Source organism: Hemitrygon akajei, unplaced genomic scaffold (assembly GCF_048418815.1).
Source record: "Hemitrygon akajei unplaced genomic scaffold, sHemAka1.3 Scf000045, whole genome shotgun sequence".
Classification (NCBI taxonomy): Eukaryota; Metazoa; Chordata; class Chondrichthyes; order Myliobatiformes; family Dasyatidae; genus Hemitrygon; species Hemitrygon akajei.
The window spans coordinates 2,050,673-2,067,449 of record NW_027331931.1 but is presented as its reverse complement, the minus strand read 5'-3'; the positions used below and the strand labels follow the sequence as shown (position 1 = coordinate 2,067,449).

The window sequence follows — 16,777 nt, the reverse complement described above, 5'->3', positions numbered from 1 at the left end:
TTTGGGTATATTTATGACAGATTAATATATTCATGATTGCTAAGTAGCTTCAGGGTTGCAGGAGGAAGACAGGAATATGGTGTTGGAATAAAAATCAGCCATGGTTGAATGGTGGGCAGACCAGATGTATCGAATCACCTAATTCTGTTCCTGTGTCTTATGTCTTACCATGACTGAATGATGGCTCCTTCCTATCCCATATCATTCTGTGAGATGTGAGGGACAATAAAAGATTGTTCACTGAGATCATTAAATCTGCCTTCAGTGTTTAAATTTCAGTGAGTTTTGTTCTTAGTAACATTACGCAGAAATGTTTAGTTCTCCTTTTCATTATTAATGTGCTTCATTGTCTCTCTGGTTAAAGTTAGACCTGTGGTGAGAGATTTATTGGAAGAAAAACCCCAACTGGAGACAAACCATGACTGAAGACGAGGGAACAGCAACAAGTGAACCTGCCCGAGGACTGAGAGCACCGACTGGAGAGAACCCATCTGACTCAGGGTTTCCATTGATTCAGTCAGGAGAAAGTTTCGTGAGTCTCATTTACTCAAACACTGGTCCTTTAGACATTACATACCTGTACAAAGGAAGGTAGGAAATAGTTGGAGTGAGACTGAATGTGCACAGAAGTACCAGTTATGCCTCTGTCAGACCCAGTTGCAATCACTCCAGGTCTGGTAATGTGCTTCCAGCAGCCCAGCCCTTTGAAACCACTCCCATTCCCTCACAGTGGTTACTCAGTTCAAGATCTTGCATCCTCTGATGTAGCTGTTGGTCAGTTCTGAGTGGGGAGAGGGAAAGAGAGGGGAGTGTTTAAACAAACTCAATGTTAACAGGAATATTAGATAGTGATTAAGATGAGGAGAGAATTGTGGCCTCCTGAAAGGACACGCGAGCTGAACTGTCTGATTTATTGTACCAGATCCACCCTCGTTGACAACTTAATTTACCCCTTGCCCACCCACCCAGGTCATGTTACTTCCGATCACCCGCAGTACCCTAACCACCCTCCGTCCCCCCAGTGGCCCCACACCCTTCTGACCATTCACCCCACACCGACACATAGACAGGCCCCCTTCACCCACATCCACCCTCCCAGCTTGGGGAACCAGAGCAAACTGATCCCGCAATCTCGACACAGTGCAAAACTAAAACCAGGGATGCAAGACAGGAGAGCCCGGAGCCTCCAGCTGTCCGGCTTGGTCCCGGCCCTTTCCCACTGCAACCGGCCCTCGATTTACACAAACCCGAGATTAACACCTTCCTCACCGCCACCTGAACAGGAGAAACACCCGCATCAGCTGGGGTTGAGTTGCAGTTGGTCCCCGTATGTGTTAAAACTCCCCGCTGTCAGATATGGAGACCAGAATCGTACGCGGTAAAACCACATAACAATTACAGCACGGAAACAGGCCATCTCGGCCCTTCTAGTCCGTGCCGAACGCTTACTCTCACCTAGTCCCACTTACCTGCACTTAGCCCATAACCCTCCATTACTTTCCTGTACATATACTTATCCAATTTTTTTAAAATGACAAAATCGAACCTGTCTCTACCACTTCCATTGGAAGCTCGTTCCACACAGTTACCACTCTCTGAGTAAAGAAGTTACCCCTCGTATTACCCCTAAACTTTTGCCCCTTAACTCTCAACTCATGTCCTCTTGTTTGAATCTCCCCTACACTCAATGGAAAAAGCCTATCCACGTCAACTCTATCAATCCATCATAATTTTAAATACCTCTTGTCAAGTCCCCCCTCAACCTTCTACGCTCCAAAGAATAAAGATCTAACTTGTTCAACCTTTCTCTGTAACTTAGGTGCTGAAACCCAGGTAACATTCTAATAAATCTCCTCTGTACTCTGTTGACATCTTACGTATAATTTGGTGACCAGAACTGTATACAATACTCCAAATCGGTCCTCACCAATGCCTTGTACAATTTTAACATTACATCACAACTCCTATACTCAATGCTCTGATTTATAAAGGCCAGCATACCAAAAGCTTTCTTCAGCACCACGTGAGATTCCACCTTCATGGAAATATGCAACCTTATTCCTAGATTTCCTCACACTGTCTACAAGCTTTCTTTATTTGTGAACTAACCTCCTCTCTCCTAGTCTCTTCAATTTGATTCCCAACCCCCAACCATTCTAGTTTAAAGTCTCCCCAGTAGCCTTCACAGATCTCCCCGCCAGGATATTGGTCCACCTCGGTTTCAAATGCAACCCGTCCTTTTTGTACAGGTCACACCTGCCCCAAAAGAAGTCCCAATGATCCAGAATCTTGAATCCCTGCCCCCTGCTCCAATCCCTCAGCCACGCATTTATCCTCCACCTCATTCCATTACTACTGTCACTGTCACGTGGCACAGGCAGTAATCCCGAGGTTACTACCTTTGCGGACCTTCTTCTGAAATCCCTTCCTAACTCCCTATATTCTCCTTTCAGGACCTCTTCCCTTTTCCTACTATGTCATTGGTACCTATATGTACCACGACCTCTGGCTCCTCACCCTCCCACTTCAGGATATCATGGACGTGATCAGAAACATCCAGGACCCTGGCACCAGGGAGGCAAACTACCACCTGGGTCTCCTGACTGCATACACAGAATCGCCTATCTGACTCCCTAACTATTGAGTCCCCTATTGCTACTGCCTTCCTCTTCCTTTCCCTACCCTTCTGAGCTTCAGGGCCAGACTCTGTGCCGGAGGCACGGCCGCTGTTGCTTCCCCCAGGTAGGCTGCCCCCCCCAACAGTACTCAAACAGGAGTACTTATTGTCAAGGGGTACAGCCACTGGGGTACTCTCTAGTACCTGACTCTTCCCCTTCCCCCTCCTAACCATGACCCACCTGTCTGCCTCCTGTGGCCCTGGTGTGACCACCTGTCTGTAACTCCTCTCTATCACCTCCTCACTCTCCCTGACCAGACGAAGGTCATCGAGCTGCATCTCCAGTTCCCTGGCACAGTCCCTTAGGAACTGCAGTTCGGCGCAGATGGCGCAGATGTGAACGTCCGGGAGGCTAAGAGACTCCGGGACCTCCCACATCCGACACCGAGAACAGCAAGCTGCCCTCACACTCATAATTCCCAGCATGGAACCGTAATCCCACGGTGGATTTGTTCGGTGACTTGTGAACATACGTGATTAATGACCCTGCAACTGGGGACTGAATAAATAGTCTGACAATTCAAATCATACACACCAATCTCCTTGCCTTTCTCCCTCACCCCAAGCTACTTACCCCATTTCCCTCACCACACCCTCCTCACAGTTCCTCTTCCTCTTAGGGCCCTCTACTCCAGCCCTCCCTTCTTGCTCCCTCTCTCCCTCACTGTCTCAATTTTCCCTCACCCCTTCCTCATCATCGCCCCTCTCAATCATCCTTGCTTCCTCACCACCTCTCCCTTCCCCCTTCCCTCTTCTCAATCCGCCTCAGTTACACTGCTACTCGACCAGTCTCCCACTCTCTTTCACCCCTTTCCTCATGCTCTGCTTCTCTATCACCATTCTCTCTACTCCTCTATTAACAAATCATGCTCCTCTCTCGTCTCTCTTCATCTCTTCACTCTCTCATGCCTCTCTTCATTTCTCTGACACTCTCTCCCCTTCTCCCCTTCTATCCACTCTGTTTCTCTTCCTTTTCCATTCTCTCTCCCATCCCACAATCCCTGTCCCTACCCCTATCATCCGCCACCTCACTCTCAATCTCAGTCACCCTCTGCCTTCCCATCTCCATCTCCTCCTCTCTCACGCACCCTCTCACCTCAATCAAACTCCTCTCTCACTCAGTCACCTCTACCACTCTGTAACTGCCTCCATTTCCAGCTCTCTCCCTACATCCCACCCTCCCCCCTCTCTCAAACACTCTCCCTGCTGGCTCCCGTATCCCACACTGTCTTCCCCTCTTTCTCACCCTCTAAATCTACCACTCACCCCACGCGTGCTTCCTGTCAGTCCTCCTCCTCCTCCTCCTCCCCTTCTCTCCCATCACACCCCGCGCTCTCCACCTCATCCCATACAGTGGTATGCAAATGGTTAGGCACCACTGGTCAAACTTTCTGTTACTGTGAATACTTAAGTGAGTAGAAGGTGAACTGGTCTCCAAAAGTCATAAAATTAAAGACAAAACATTCTTTTCAACATTTTAAGCAAGATTAGTGTGTTATTAAAAACACAAAATGCTGGCAGAACACAGCAGGCCAGACAGCATCTATGGGAGGAGGTAGTGACAACGTTTCGGGCCGAAACCCTTCATGAGGAGTTTAGTGTATTATTTCTGTTTTGTACAATTTTAGAGTGGGGGAAAAAAAAGGGAAAGGAGCACCATGGAAAAGTCTGGGCAGCCCAAGAGATTTGAGCTCTCAGTTAAATTTTACAACGGTCTTAGACTTGAATTAGCTTGTTAGGACAATGGCTTGTTCACAGTCATCGTTAGGACAGGCCAGGTTATGCAAATCACAAAGCTTTATAAATACCCTGACTCCTCAAACCTTGTCCGAACAATCAGCAGCCATGGGCTCCTCTAAGCAGCTGCCTAGCACTCTGAAAGTTAAAATAATTGATGCCCAAGTAGCAGGAGAAGGCTATCAGAAGATAGCAAAGTGTTTTCAGGTAGCCGTTTCCTCAGTTCGTAATGTATTTAAGAAATAGCAGTTAACAGGAACAGTGGAGGTCAAGTTGATGTCTGGAAAACTTTCCGAGAGAACTACTCGTAGGATTGCTAGAAAGGCAAATCAAAACCCCTGTTTGACTGTAAAAGACATTCAGGAAGATTTAGCAGCCTCTGGAGTGGTGGTGCACTGTTCTACTGTGCAGCGACACCTGCAGAAATATGACCTTCATGGAAGAGTCATCAGAAGAAAACCTTTCCTGCGTCCTCACCACAAAATTCAGCGTCAGAGCTTTTTCTGACATTGAGGGAGAGGTTGTTTTCTCGACACCAGACAGATGTTGTTCAGACCTCAGATACAGTCAGCAATCAAATGCTTGAGCATGGTGCAATGAATGTGTTGAGCTGTGGAAATCACAATGCAAGAAGCATCGTAGGAAAGCCAGATGAGCCCAGGGCATGGAATTATGATATCGTAGGCATTACTGGGAATTGGTTGCACCCAACAGTCTGAGGGGTTTAGAGGAACAAATTTGTAGAGAGTTCACAGACTACACCAAGAAACAATAGTTGATATAGTAAGTGATTTTAACTTTCCATATATTGACTGGGACTCTCATACTGTAAAAGGACTAGATGGGGTAGAGTTTGTCAAATGCTCCTTAATCAGTACGTAAAACATCCGGCGTAGAAGTGTGCAATAAGCTGTTGGGAAACGATCCAGGGCTGGTGACAGAAATTAGTGTATCGCAACACTTTGTGTCTAGTGATCATAATGCCATGAGATTCCAAGAAAATATGGAAAAACAGAGGCCTGGACCTCTCTTGAGATTTTAAATTGGAGAAAGATCAATTTTATGGTATTTGCAAGGATTTGACAGGTGTGGACTGGGACAGGCTGTTTTCTGGCAAAGGAGTACTTGGTGAGTGGGAGTTCTTCAGAAGTGAAATTTTGAGGGTGTAGAGTTTGTATGTGCCTACCAAAATAAAAGCTGAAAGGTAACTGGTGCAGGGAACCTTTGTTTTCAAGAGATATCGAGGCCCTGGATATTTTGTTCCTCTAAATTCTTCAGGCTGTTGGGTGCTACCAAGACACATTAATGACTACAATATTATATTTCCACACCCTGAGCTCATCTGACTTTCTTTAGTTGTCCTCTCCTGGTTTCTAAAAGCTTATTTGTCCTCTCTTTGGCTTTTTTGTTGGTTTCGGGTTCTCATTTCAGCCACGGTTGAGTCCTCCTGCCTTTCCAATGCTTCCACTTCGTTGGGATGTAGTGATCACTCAGGTCCCGAGTTGCTCCCAGAAACTCCATCCATTGCTGCTCCATCGTCACTCCTACCAGATTCCCCTTCCAGTCAGGTTTGGCCAGCTTCTCTGTCACAGAAACGTGGAGAAGGTCAGAACAGAAACATGCCCACTCTGGACAAACAGAATGGTGACCTATACGGGACTCAAAATAGATGGGGGAGGTTTTAAATAGTTGTTTTGCATCCGTATTTGCTCAGGAGATGGACACAGAGTCGATAGAAGTGAGACAAATCAGCATCAACTTCATGGACCCTGTACAGATTACAGAGGTGGAGGTGTTTGCTGTCTTAAGGCAAATTATCATGGATCAATCCCCAGGGCCTGACAAGTTGTTCCCCAGGACCCTGCGGAAGACAAGTGCAGAAATTGTGGGGGCCCAAGCACAGATATTTAAATCATCCTTAGTGACAGGTGAGATACTGGAGGATTGGAGGACAGCCAAGGTTGTTCTGCTGTTCAAGAAAGGCTCTAAGGATAAATGAGAAAACTTTATGTTAGTGAGCTTGACATCAGTAGTGGGAAAGTTATTAGAACATATGTGCAGGAACCGGATATGTAAATATTTGGATAGATGTGGACAGATTAAGGATAGACAGCATGGTTTTGTGCATGGTAGGTCATGTCTAGCCAATCTTATAGAGTCTCTGGAGAAAGCTATCAGGAAAGTGGATGAAGGCAAGGCAGCTGATGTTTTCTACATGGGCCCACACTTGACAAAGTCACATATGGGAGGTTGGTTCAGTCACTCAGCATTCAAGATGAGACAATCAATTGGATGAGGCAATGGTTTTGGGAAAGGTACGCTGCAACCGGAGTTTCTCCGGTTAGCGGACGATTTCCCTCCGTGCCTCTCTGGCGTCGTGGGGGTACGCTGCAACCGGAGTTTCTCCGGTTAGCGGACGATTTCCCTCCGTGCCTCTCTGGCGTCGTGGGGGTACGCTGCAACCGGAGTTTCTCCGGTTAGCGGACGATTTCCCTCCGTGCCTCTCTGCAGTCGTGGGGGTACGCTGCAACCGGAGTTTCTCCGGTTAGCGGACGATTTCCCTCCGTGCCTCTCTGGCGTCGTGGGGGTACGCTGCAACCGGAGTTTCTCCGGTTAGCGGACGATTTCCCTCCGTGCCTCTCTGGCGTCGTGGGGGTACGCTGCAACCGGAGTTTCTCCGGTTAGCGGACGATTTCCCTCCGTGCCTCTCTGGCGTCGTGGGGGTACGCTGCAACCGGAGTTTCTCCGGTTAGCGGGCGATTTCCCTCCGTGCCTCTCTGGCGTCGTGGGGGTACGCTGCAACCGGAGTTTCTCCGGTTAGCGGGCGATTTCCCTCCGTGCCTCTCTGGCGTCGTGGGGGTACGCTGCAACCGGAGTTTCTCCGGTTAGCGGGCGATTTCCCTCCGTGCCTCTCTGGCGTCGTGGGGGTACGCTGCAACCGGAGTTTCTCCGGTTAGCGGGCGATTTCCCTCCGTGCCTCTCTGGCGTCGTGGGGGTACGCTGCAACCGGAGTTTCTCCGGTTAGCGGACGATTTCCCTCCGTGCCTCTCTGGCGTCGTGGGGGTACGCTGCAACCGGAGTTTCTCCGGTTAGCGGACGATTTCCCTCCCTGCCTCTCTGGCGTCGTGGGGGTACGCTGCAACCGGAGTTTCTCCGGTTAGCGGACGATTTCCCTCCCTGCCTCTCTGGCGTCGTGGGGGTACGCTGCAACCGGAGTTTCTCCGGTTAGCGGACGATTTCCCTCCCTGCCTCTCTGGCGTCGTGGGGGTACGCTGCAACCGGAGTTTCTCCGGTTAGCGGACGATTTCCCTCCGTGCCTCTCTGGCGTCGTGGGCAACCGCGTACGAGGCAAGTTACAGCAGTGGTTCCAAAGAAATCAGCAGCCCGTAACCCGGCATGGATGGAAAGTGTGCAGGGGAGCCGGCTGGATTCAAATTCAGGTTCATCCTGAAGTCCGGCACTGTTACCACCAGCCAGATCCGGAGATTTTTTTCCAATATTTTTATTGATTTTCTTGCATAAAAGAATACAGAGTACTAAAGTGTGTGTGTGTATATATATATAATAAACTATAAAAAATGATAAAATGGTACCAAATACCGTATATTAGAAACACACTTATAATCATGAATACCCTATATTCATGTAAATTGACTTAAATCATAATATTGAAATCTTCTAATTTTATCATTATACAAAAAAAATCTAATCCGCTACCATCAAAAAGCTGCTTGTTAAAAAAAAGGAAAAACGTCCGTATCATCATAAAGAAATAGATGATAATATTAGCCAACATCCGTACATAACAACAAATCAAATGCTTTGAAAATAATTCAAAAATGGTCCCCATTATGTTTGAAAGTCTTTGATTCAGAAATTGAACACCAAATCTTTTCGAAATTTAAGCATGATGTAACATCACGTAGCCACTGACCAGGTATGTCCAAAATCATATCTTGCCCTCCAACAATACCAAATAAGGCAGGCAAAGGATTAGGCTTAAAATTAACTTTAAAAAGTGCAGAAAAGCTTTGAAATACTTCCTTTCAGTACTTTTGAAGACTCGGCCATATCCGAAACATAAGAATCAATGAAACTAATCCATAGTTGCATCTGTCACAATAGGGAGACATATCCAAATAAAAACGAGAGAGCTTATCCTTAGTCATATGGGCCCTATGGACTACTTTAAATTGTGGGAGGGAATGGCAGGCATATAACGATGAAGTATTAACCAATTTATAAATTTCATTCCAGGTTCCTCAGAGATTGAAGTCTGCAAATCTTGTTCCCAGAGATTTTTAATTTTGTCTGAAGGAACATTTCTCATTCTCAACAGCATGCCATAAATATTGGATATTGAACCATTCTGAAAAGGTTTCAGATTAAAAATTACATCTAATAAATTCTTATCTGGACTTTTTGGAAATGTATGCAATTGAGACTGCAGAAATTCCCTAATTTGCAGTTAAAAAAAAAAGTTTTTTGGTAAGCTATATTTAGCTGACAATTGCTCAAGCGAAAAGATTTCCTCCAACTAACAAATCCTGGAAGCATTTAATACCCAGTCTATCCCATTCTTTAAAAACTACATCGATCAAAAAGGTTTAAAAAATAGCTAGAAAAAATAGGACTTGATAGAGAATGTCTCATTAAAACAAAATATTTTCTAAATTGTATCCAAATCCTCAAAGTATGTTTAACTACCAAACTGTCAGTTAGTTTACTTAAAGATAAAGGAAGTGAAGATCCAAGAAGAGAAATAATAGAGAATTTATGAACAGAATTAGCTATAGAAACCCAAGCAGGACAGTCCTCATGATTAATATAGTATGACCAAAATGTGAGGTTTCCATATATTGCCTGCCCAGTAATAAAACATAAAATTTGGTAAAGCTAAACCTCCATTCTTTCTTGCTTTTTGAAAATGAAATTTATTTAGTCGAGAAAGTTTATGTTTCCATATATAGGAAGATAGGGTAGAGTCAAGAGAATCAAAAAAGGATTGAGGAATAAAGATGGGTAAGGCCTGAAAAAGGTATATAAATTTAGCTAAGATTCATTTTAATAGAATTGATTCGGCCAATCAACGATAATGAAAGAGGCAATCATTTTGAAAGTATCCTTTTAACGTAACCCAATAGAGTGAAAAAACTTCCTTTAAATAGTAGCTTATAAATCTTAGTAATTATTACACCAAAATAGGTTAATTGATTTCTTACAGTTTTAAAAGGAAGGTTAGTATAAATGGGTACCAAATTATTCAAAGGAAGAAGTTCAGTCTTATGTAAATTTAGATTATATCCTGAAAATTGGCTGAAACAAGAAAGTAAAGAAAGCACAGAAATTTCGACATTAGAAATATAAAGTAGTAGGTCATCGGCATAGAACAAAACTTTGTGAATAATACCTCTCCTTAATATCCCAGCGATACAGTGAGATTCTCTAAAGGCAATAGCTAAGTGTTCTAAGGCCAGATCAAAGAGCAAAGGACTCAAAGGACAACCTCAAAGGACCAGACTGGATTTATTAAAGATCAATATTCTCATTTCACTATTTGTTGTTTATTAAATGTCATTTATTCTCCTTCTAAAGAGACATTGGAATGTGTGACATCCTTAGGTGCTGAGAAGGCCTTTGATTGGGTTGAATGGAATTATCTATTTAAAACATCAGAAAATTTAATTTTGGGCCTGATTTTATTCAATGGTTTAAATTCCTTTATTTATATCCTTCTGCTCGGGTTTTAACTAATTCTCAGAATTACAAACCATTTATCTCCAATGTGGAACTAAACATGGCATTAAGTCTATGGCACTTTAAATTAATAGTACATAAAAGAAAATCCCAGCTGTATGTCAACAAAAAAGCTACTTGCGTGAGAGTGTTTCAGTTACTGTGGGGCTAGGCACCCATGCCGCTCAGGGGGAACGGGGAATATTACCAATGGAGAGAGTCAAACTGAGCCAAGTAACAGACTGGAGATGGCAGAAATGCCCCATACTTATAGCGCATCAGAGAGTTTGATGGTCATTCCAGATACCAACACTTTGTCCAGTTAGAAGGTGATTTCTCTCTCCAACTTGGGTTGAACCACACTGTAACAGTGTGATATCAGATCACACGTTGGCAACTCAAGTGAGCTCATCTGAAATGTTGTCCTTCACCCACTGATGAATTTTTAAATCTTTTCAGGTTAAAAATGACAAGGAATTTGTCAATGGAAATTCAAACACAGCACACCAGTTTTGCTGTCTCGGTCTAGATATTTAAGAAGTGGAGCGAGGGATTCACTCGATCATCCTTCCTGCTCAAACTCTGGAGAGGGATTCACTCGGTCATCTGACCAACTGGCACGCCCATCATTTTACACAGGGGAGAGGCCATTCACCTGCTCAGACAGTGGGAGTGCATTCACTCGGTCATCTCATCTGAAGGTATATCAGCAAGTTCACACTGGGCAAGGCTATTCACCTGTTCTGTGAGTGAGAAGGGGTTCAGTCGGTCTTCCCACCTGTGGACACACCAGTCAGATCACACTGGGCAAAGGTTGCTCATCTGCTGAATTTGTGGGAAAGTATTCACTTGGTCATCTGATCTAATGGCTCACCTGCGAGTTCACACTGGGGAGAAGCCGTTCACCTGCTCGGACTGTGGGAAGAGATTCACTCGGTCATCCCATCTGAAGGTACATCAGTTAGTTCACACTGGGGAGAGGCCATTCACCTGCTCAGACTGTGGGAAAGGATTCACTCGGTCATCTGATCTAATGGTTCACCAGCGAGTTCACACTGGAGAGAGGCCATTCACCTGCTCAGACTGTGGGAAGGGATTCACTCGGTCATCCCATCTGAAGGTACATCAGTTAGTTCACACTGGGGAGAGGCCATTCACCTGCTCAGACTGTGGGAAAGGATTCACTCGGTCATCCCAACTGAAGGTACATCAGTTAGTTCACACTGGGGAGAAGCCATTCACCTGCTCAGTCTGTGGGAAGGGATTCACTGATCCATCCAAACTACAGAGACATCAGCGAGTTCACACTGGGGAGAAGCCGTTCACCTGCTCAGACTGTGGGAAGGGATTCACTCGGTCATGTAAACTGAAGTTACATCAGCGAGTTCACGCTGGGGAGAGGCCATTCAGCTGCTCAGTCTGTGGGAAGGAATTCACTCAGTCATCTGACCTACTGGTACATCAGCGAGTTCACACTGGAGAGAGGCCATTCACCTGCTACGAATGTGGGAAGGGATTCACTCGGTCATTTGAACTGAAGGTACATCAGAGAGTTCACACTGGAGAGAGGCCATTCACCTGCTCAGACTGTGGGAAGGGATTCACTCAGTCATCTACCCTACTGGTACATCAGCGAGTTCACACTGGGGAGAAGCCATTCACCTGCTCAGAATGTGGGAAGGGATTCACTCGGTCGTTTGAACTGAAGGTACATCAGAGAGTTCACACTGGAGAGAGGCCATTCACCTGCTCAGACTGTGGGAAGGGATTCACTCGGTCATCCCATCTGAAGGTACATCAGTTAGTTCACACTGGGGAGAAGCCATTCACCTGCTCAGACTGTGGGAAGGGATTCACTCGGTCATGTAAACTGAAGTTACATCAGCGAGTTCACGCTGGGGAGAGGCCATTCAGCTGCTCAGAATGTGGGAAGGGATTCACTCAGTCATCTGACCTACTGGTACATCATGGAGTTCACACTGGAGAGTGGCCATTCACCTGCTATGAATGTGGGAAGGGATTCACTCGGTCATTTGAACTGAAGGTACATCAGAGAGTTCACACTGGAGAGAGGCCATTCACTTGCTCAGAATGTGGGAAGGGATTCACTCGGTCATCTGACCTACTGGTACATCAGCGAGTTCACACTGGGGAGAGGCCATTCACCTGCTCAGAATGTGGGAAGGGATTCACTCGGCCATTTGAACTGAAGGTACATCAGAGAGTTCACACTGGAGAGAGGCCATTCACCTGCTCAGAATGTGGGAAGGGATTCACTCGGTCATCTGACCTACTGGTACATCAGCGAGTTCACACTGGGGAGAGGCCATTCACCTGCTCAGAATGTGGGAAAGGATTCACTCTGTCATCTACCCTACTGGTACATCAGCGAGTTCACACAAGGGAGTGGCCATTCACCTGCTCAGAATGTGGGAAGGGATTCATTTGGTCATCTGACCTACTGGGACACCAGTCAGTTCACACTGGGTAGAGGCTGATCACCTACTTAGACTCTGGGAGGAGATTATCTCAGTCATCTCAACTTTATGTGCATCATTGAGTTCACACTGGGGAGGGGCCCTTCACCTGCTGTGAATGTGGGGAAGGATTCACTCAGTAATCTAACCTTGTGACACAGTACTGGATTCACACTGGGGAGAAACTTTAAATAAGCTGCATGCTGGATATTTGTCCATCACCATTGCTGAATGCAATTTCAAGAGTGACTCATAAATTATTGCTGCTGATCACCACACCCAGTTCTGCACCCTGGTCACTGGGCATGGGAGGAGTTTCTTCTGCTGCACATTCACATTTAATGGGACTGGAGTTTAATATTCTGGATCTGAGAGAAATAAGTCAGTTCTACTTTAAACACTGTCTCTGGTACTTAGTGAATTTATAACACACCTAGCGTACAGTAGAGTGTCAACTCAGGCCGGCTGGATCCTGCCAGTGGTTCTGTTCCAGGACAGTCCTTTTCATTTTTTCAATTTTATTATTGATTTCCAGTAAAAAAAAATACAAATCAGTGGAGAGGTTTAGCAAACAGATAATACAAAAGACATAAACAGCAATAAAGAAAAGTATATATTGTCAAAGTCAGATAGGTTTAATGTTATGCTGTTATATATACAGTGTAATCAACAAAACACAACTCTTAACAAATCGTTAAAAAAATTGGAAAATTTTATTTATATGCCGGAAAAAAACAGTAAACTAAATAAGAAAAGAGATTGGGCAGTCCAATTGAGGATAGAATTAGAAGAAAAACAAAGAGTAAAGGCACCCTTCCAGTCACCTCCAAACCTTCACAGATAAGGATTTTCCCTAAAGAGAATAAAGAAAAAATAAATTAAATCATATGAAAATATTGAATAAAGGGTCACCAGACTTGCTCAAAATTAAAAGATGTATCAAACGTCCAGCTTCTAATTTTCTCCAAGCTTAGATATGACATAATGGAGGTGAGCCAATAGAAAACAGTAGAGGATTAGATTCTTTCCAATATAACAAGATAGTACTCCTAGTCAGTAAAGTTGAAAAGGCAGAATTTGCCTTTTCATGTTGAGCAGAAGCAGATACTCTCCCTATTTCCTCTGGAATAATCCCAAAAATTGCCGTAAGAGAAATTGGGTTGAACATCCACATCTATAACTTTAGACAATATTCTAAACACATCTCTTAGAGCAGCTACTTCTACGTTATATCTGTCACAAATAGGGCTTATATTAGGAAATATATGCGCCTATTTATCTTTAGACATATTGGCCCTAAGTACTATCTTAAACTGTATAGAGAGTCAACTCAGGCCTGCTGGACCCTGCCAGTGATTCTGTCCCACAACAGTCCTTTTAAATCCTCCCCTGTTGTTCACCTCTTGTTCCCCCTGTGGGATGGGTTCCAAACAGTCACCACTCTGTGGGTGAAAAGGTTCCCCTTGAATTTTCTCCAGACTGAAGAAGTTGTGCTGACTGCAGTTCTGTCTGAGATGTTCTTTGCCCCTTAATTCTCTGAGCTGAGGAAGAATGACATATGGATTTACTCTCCTTATTCATGGCTCATTTCCACATTATGGGTCATTTTTCCTGCTTCTAAAGGGTTGTTAGAAAACACCGCTGTCCTCTAAAGACTGAAAGCAGAATGCAAAAACATTGGTTGGATGTTCAAAGGAGCAGGGTCAGAAACCAGAGGTGAGTCTGCACAGGGCAGAGTTTGGGGCTCTGGACGATGGTCGAGGTAAGAACGTATGATGAGGAGAAGGAAATCAGCAGCGGGGTGTGGCAATGAATGACAATAGCAACATTTGGAAGCTGACAGAGAAAATAATTTGTTTGCCTGACTAATGACACAAACAATACCTGTGGTGAGGTGCTCCACTGGTCAGGGAACGTGTGTGTTCAGAATTGTTATATCTATCGAGGGATTTGCTTGTTTATCCTGTAATATTATATCCGGATGGTTATTATGGATTGTCCTATCTGTAATAATGTATCAATTATCATATAAATTGTGAGATTTTGACTAAGTGGAACAGGCTGGAATTTATTGTACCTTAATTAGGTTAACATGGTCATTCATCCGTTTGTATTTTAAAGCAAGATTTTGGTGAATGATATTTGCCACTTGATTGCAGCTGTATAATTAATCAGATTGAGTTCAACTGTCGCAGGATCCTGGAATGTGTTGGATTGTGTCTGGTATCTCTTAGCATTTTCTGCATTGATTGCCTTGTTTGTATTGTATGTATTTGTGATTTTCTTCCCCTTTTGCTAACCACCTTGTCCTGTATTTCTGTAAGGAACCCCTCTGTTTCTGGGAAGAGGTCTCCAACTCTCAGTCCAGGTGCTCGGTGCTTCCTTGTCAACATCTATTCTGCTCAGATCATTGGGATGTCTCCCATGGAAGGTCATTCTCATTCCACTGGTTAATGTTTTCTTCCACAGTGATGATTTGTTTTTCTGAGGTAGCATCTCATTTAAGTTTTCTGGTCTGTATTTCTTTTCACAATTGCATGTACACATATGGAGTGCTGAATCGTGTTCAAATTCAACTGTAATCCAAGATGGCGGCGCGACGGAGCTTGCAGCGGCCATTCCGGAGCTGATTATCTGTTATTTGTGAAGCGGGGTGCCGGTGCGCAATCAGAATCGGATGAAAAACGGACGTGGGAGCACGGAGGAACATCTGGAAATCTCCAGGAAGACCTTCTTCGTTACTGCTGCTGCTGTGAGATCCGGGACTCAGCTGGGAAGAACAGGCCCCCATTCCTCTGGGTCGCGTTGGCGGGGCCGTCTTAATACGCTCGGCAGAGGATGGTGCTCGGAGAAGCTGTGCCGGAGGGGATGGTCGGAGGCGCGGAGGTTCGCCGGACATGGAGTCCGCTGCGGTCAGGTCGCTTTCACTGTGTGTTGTGTCTGCGAGGCTGAGTCGGGCGGCGCCGTGGAAGTCCATAGCGGGAGTATTCCCTTCTGCTGCCTGCGTGGGATGACGAGTCTATCGGGACCCTGAGGACTTGTGGAAACTGTGTGGTGGTTTCTTTTGAACTTATAGTCTTTTAACATCTTTGGACTATTTTTACTGTGCCCATGGTCTGTTTTTTTTTAATGAATTATGCTATTGTTTGCACTGCTGTAACTACGTGGTTTCGTGCAGGTTTTGTAGCTTTAGTTTTTGGTCTTGTTTTGTCTGGTAGGTTTGGAGCTCCTTTCTGGGTAACGTGCTAAGACAGTAGTGCAATATTAATACGCAGCATTCTCTCCGGACCCTGGATTGGGGATTGCCAAACGTTATGTGGATTTTCTGGTGTAGTCTGTTTTGTCATGTGCTTTTGTGTTATCATTCTGGAGGAACGTTGTCTCATTTTTTTTAACTGCATTGCATTTGTGGTTTCTAAATGACAAATAAACTGAATCTGAATATAATAACGTGTTTTGATTTACTTTGTTTATCTGTGCGTGGCTCATCGGAGGATGCTGTCCTTTCTTTCATAAGTAGTTGTGTGTTCTGTGTGTTGTTTGTGCTGCTGTTCTTTACAACCCGGCTCGGAGAAACCTTGTCTAGTTTGTCGGTGTGCATGTGTGTTATTAAATGACAGTAAACTCGACTGGAGGTAGCTAGGCCACACCAACCTCCGAGAAAAACATAGACTGACTGTCCAAACCATGTCCAAACAAAAGAAAGGTGAGGAATCTCAGAGTCTATATCCTCACCTAGACAGCCTGTGCCCAGGCAGGAATCGGGTCTGGACAAAGTTTTCCCGTCTTTGTGACTCCTTTCCTTGACGCCACTCCTTCTAACCGGCATTCACGCTCTCCCTCCCTCCGAACATTATTCACCACCATCACCCTCGCTCTGTCTCTCTGACATCCAACCGCCATCCCTGTGGATGAAATTTCCGAATATAAGGTTTACAGGGCTGTATGTTGCTTAAGCTTTGTGAGATTGTGGACTTCTGCGTTTTCCACGAAATAATATCGTGCCTGTCACTGCTGTTCCTCAGAACCATAATACAGCTGCGCAAATGACATGAGTTTAACAATAAATCATGAAAATAAACATTGTGAACTAACTCCATTGTTCTGCTAAGATTTCACACACCTCTCTGCTACTAGATATAAAGAGAAG

At 44.8% G+C, this 16,777-nt stretch overlaps 1 protein-coding gene across 1 annotated transcript; it reads left to right on the top strand.

The window, feature by feature from the left end:
* The first annotated feature begins 6,714 nt into the window (after positions 1-6,714).
* Positions 6,715-16,017, top strand: LOC140720578 (uncharacterized). The gene is made up of 4 exons (XM_073035412.1): positions 6,715-6,729; positions 11,103-11,270; positions 11,691-11,858; positions 14,952-16,017. Exons 1-4 carry the CDS (start codon positions 6,715-6,717, stop codon positions 15,207-15,209), a joined length of 609 nt encoding a protein of 202 aa, XP_072891513.1. The 3' UTR covers positions 15,210-16,017.
* Positions 16,018-16,777: the final 760 nt, after the last annotated feature.

Bases quoted from the DNA above. Each gene is read 5' to 3' on its own strand.
- LOC140720578 (XM_073035412.1), top strand. The intron at 11,271-11,690 runs GTACATCAGTTA...TTTGAACTGAAG, and splicing joins CTCGGTCATCCCATCTGAAG to GTACATCAGAGAGTTCACAC. The intron at 11,859-14,951 runs GTACATCAGAGA...TATTTCTGTAAG, and splicing joins CTCGGTCGTTTGAACTGAAG to GAACCCCTCTGTTTCTGGGA.